At 39.2% G+C, this 3,244-nt stretch overlaps 1 protein-coding gene across 1 annotated transcript; it reads right to left on the minus strand.

Moving 5' to 3' along the window:
* Positions 1 to 1,019: 1,019 nt before the first annotated feature.
* LOC121039162 (olfactory receptor 51H1-like) lies at positions 1,020 to 1,981 on the minus strand. The gene has a single exon (XM_040489092.1). It carries the CDS (start codon positions 1,968 to 1,970, stop codon positions 1,020 to 1,022), a length of 951 nt encoding a protein of 316 aa, XP_040345026.1. The 5' UTR covers positions 1,971 to 1,981.
* Positions 1,982 to 3,244: the final 1,263 nt, after the last annotated feature.

A 3,244-nucleotide genomic window follows, 5' to 3' on the forward strand; every position in this document is an offset into this window, starting at 1 on the left:
TTATAAAAAATACTCAAAGAACATATAAACAAACACAAAAAGCAAAAAAACAGAAATGTGCTATGTTAAGTGTTGGATACCAAAGTGATTATAATGGAGCAAAAATAATCTGGGAATTTTTCTTTAAAAGATTGTTAATGACATATAATGGAATAGTGTTCAGCAATAAAAAGGAAGAAACAACCAATACATACTACAACATGAATGAATCTCAAATGCATTATGCTAAGAAGCCAGACATGGGAGACTACATACTGCAGGGTCCAAGATACCCTGGAGAAAGGAGAATTATAAGCATGGAGAATAAATCAGTTCTTGCCAGGAGTGAGTGGGTATGGATAGAGGGGTTGACGACAAAGAGGTGGCATGAGGGAATTTTGGAGAGTGATGTGAATTTTCTGTATTTTGGTGTCAGTGGTTGTTACATGATTCTATCCATTTGTCAAAAGTTTATTAAAACCGATAGTAAATTTATTTAGTATTATTTATTTATACATTTATTTTACATAAATGTTCATAAGCTGTGTAGTGATTGGCTGGCTCAGTCAGAAGAGCATGTGACTCTTGATCACAAGGTTGTGAGTTCAAGCCCCACATGGGGTATAGAGATTACTTAAAGAAATAAAACTTTTCAGAATGTTGGTAAGCTGTTATATACCATTTTAAGAAAGGAAAATGCATATTTTTATCAGGTTACTTAAGATAAATTATTGCTTTCATCAAAACCATTATGCAAGGGCATATGATAACTCACTATATTTGTACTGTTCAATACAGTAGCTACTAGCTACATGTGACCATTTGCATTTATATTTCAATTAATTAAAATTAAATAAAAGTAACAAATTCAGTTCCTTGGTTGTACTATCAAAGTTTCAAATGCTCAATAGCTATGTGTGGCTAGTGGTTATGCATTAAATAACAGAGATTTCCATCACTGCAGGAAATTCTATTGGACAGTACCGCATTGGATACCCTTCCCTGACTTGACTGCATTTGCACAGAACTCATAGATGCCATTAATGGCCAATCCTGTTCCCACAGAATGCTCGGACAATCCGCTGCCGGATCTGCTTGGTCCTAACACTGTACACAACAGGATTGAGCAGAGGAGGGAGCAGCAGGTAGATATTGGCCATAAGTGTGTGTATTATTGGTGACAAATGCTTCCCAAAGCGGTGAATCAGAGTCATGCCAATGAGAGGCACATAGAAGAGCAGTACTGCACAGATATGAGAGAAGCAGGTATTAAGAGCCTTAAGTCTCTCTTCTCTGGAAGCAATGCCCAGTACTTCCTGGAGGATTAGAAAGTAAGAAATCAAAAGGATCAAGGCATCTAGTACAATGGTGAAGATCACAGCCAGCAGACCATAGATGCTATTGACACGGGTGTCAGCACAGGCAAGCCTCATGGCATCCTGATGGAGGCAGTATGCGTGGGAAAGGACATTGGAGCGGCAGAAAGGTAGCCTTTTGATGAGGAAAGGCACAGGGAGCACTACACTCACACTCCGGAGCAGGACTGCTGCTCCAATTTTGATGATGACTCCATGAGTGAGAATGGTAGCATAGCGCAAAGGGAAGCGAATAGCCACAAAGCGATCAAAGGCCATGGCGACCAGAACACCTGATTCCACTCCTCCAAAGTTGTGGATAAAGAACATCTGAGTGATGCAGACATCAAGGGTTACTGAGCGCCAGTCAAACAAGTGAACACTTATCATGGTCGGCATGGAAGATAATGAAAGGCTAAGGTCAGTGGCAGCTAGCATAGCCAGAAAATAATACATGGGTTCATGGAGACTTCGCTCAACCTTTATGACAACAAGGATAATGAAATTACCTAGGAATGTGGTACTGTAAAGAAGGCAGAGGGGCAAAGCCATCCAGAAGTCTTTCTCTGGCATTCCTGGAATCCCAATCAGGGTAAAGGTCTGATGGTTATGAATAGTTTGGTTGAACAGTGACATAGTGGAACGAAGGTCTGCACAAAAACAGAAGAACTCATTAAGTCAAACAGCTTCAATTAGAATCAGTAGCAATAAGTATTGAGATGGTAGCCATAAGAGGGAGTGACTTAAATATTATTCTAATACACTCATGTATTAGTATCACATTAGTATTCTGTATCACAGTCTGATGCAGAAATTGATGGTCCTACTCCATGAGGCAATAATTCCTATTAGTGATCATCATATGCTAAAATACTTAGGAGAAAGGAAAAGAAAAACTTCAACCAACACCTGCACCCAATAGGAATATAATTCATCTGGAAACATCAAGGAGTTAGCTGACTTGCTTCTTTGTTAAGGAAGAATTTTATATTGTACATTCACGTGGGTAATGAACCAAACAAGTAATGTTAGCAAGCACAAATGTGACCTAATGGCTGTTCATAAACACGGACATGCAGATGTGTGTATATGTGTGTGTATCTTAATTGTGATCTTAAATTGTTGTAATTTACACATAATGCTCTTTGGGACCTAATTTTTCTACATGCATGATATGGGACAGAGAATGAAAGGTACTCTTTAAGTACCTTTAAAGTACTCTTTAAAGCTCTGCCCTTCTGAATTCTTGGGAGTCTGTGGGCACTAAAAGGACTGAGCTTGCAGCAGATGATGGAAGGAGAAGTTACTCTGGCTGCCAAAGAACTTTAGAAAGACCCACTATGGTAGACAGAATAGGGGTCTCCCAGGATGTGCACATCTTAATTCTTGAAATGTGTGAATATGTTAGCTTGCATGGCAAAAGAGACTTCGCAGATGCTATTAACGCTAAGGATCTCAAGATGTGGAGATTATCCTGGATTACCAAAGTAGGACACATCTAATCTTATGAGTCCTTAAAACAAGAAATTTTCCCAGCTGCAGAGAACCAGAGAGATAGCAGCATGAGAAAGACTCAGCTCAACTGGTGAAGATGAAGGAAGGGGACCAAGAGCCAAGAAATGTGGGTAGCCTCTAGAAGCTGGAAAGGCAATGGAACAGAATTTTCCCTAGAGTCTTCAGAAAGGGAGGCAGACTTGCTGACACCTTGATTTTAGACCAGTCTTCTGGGACTTCTGAATTTAAGAACTGTAAGATAGTAACTATGTATATTATAAGCCACTACATTGTGGTAATGTGTTATGGAATAAGTAGAAAACTAATATTCAGAGAAGCCAAAGAAAAGTTGCTTTAGCTCCTTTTCAGAAACTTTCCAACTCTTCCCATTCAGTCTCATTTACTCAGGACTTTTT

Source organism: Herpailurus yagouaroundi, unplaced genomic scaffold (genome assembly GCF_014898765.1).
Source record: "Herpailurus yagouaroundi ecotype Mexico unplaced genomic scaffold, PumYag 180, whole genome shotgun sequence".
Classification (NCBI taxonomy): Eukaryota; Metazoa; Chordata; class Mammalia; order Carnivora; family Felidae; genus Herpailurus; species Herpailurus yagouaroundi.

Bases quoted from the DNA above. Each gene is read 5' to 3' on its own strand.
- LOC121039162 (XM_040489092.1), bottom strand. From the start codon at position 1,970: ATGTCACTGTTCAACCAAACTATTCATAACCATCAGACCTTTACCCTG.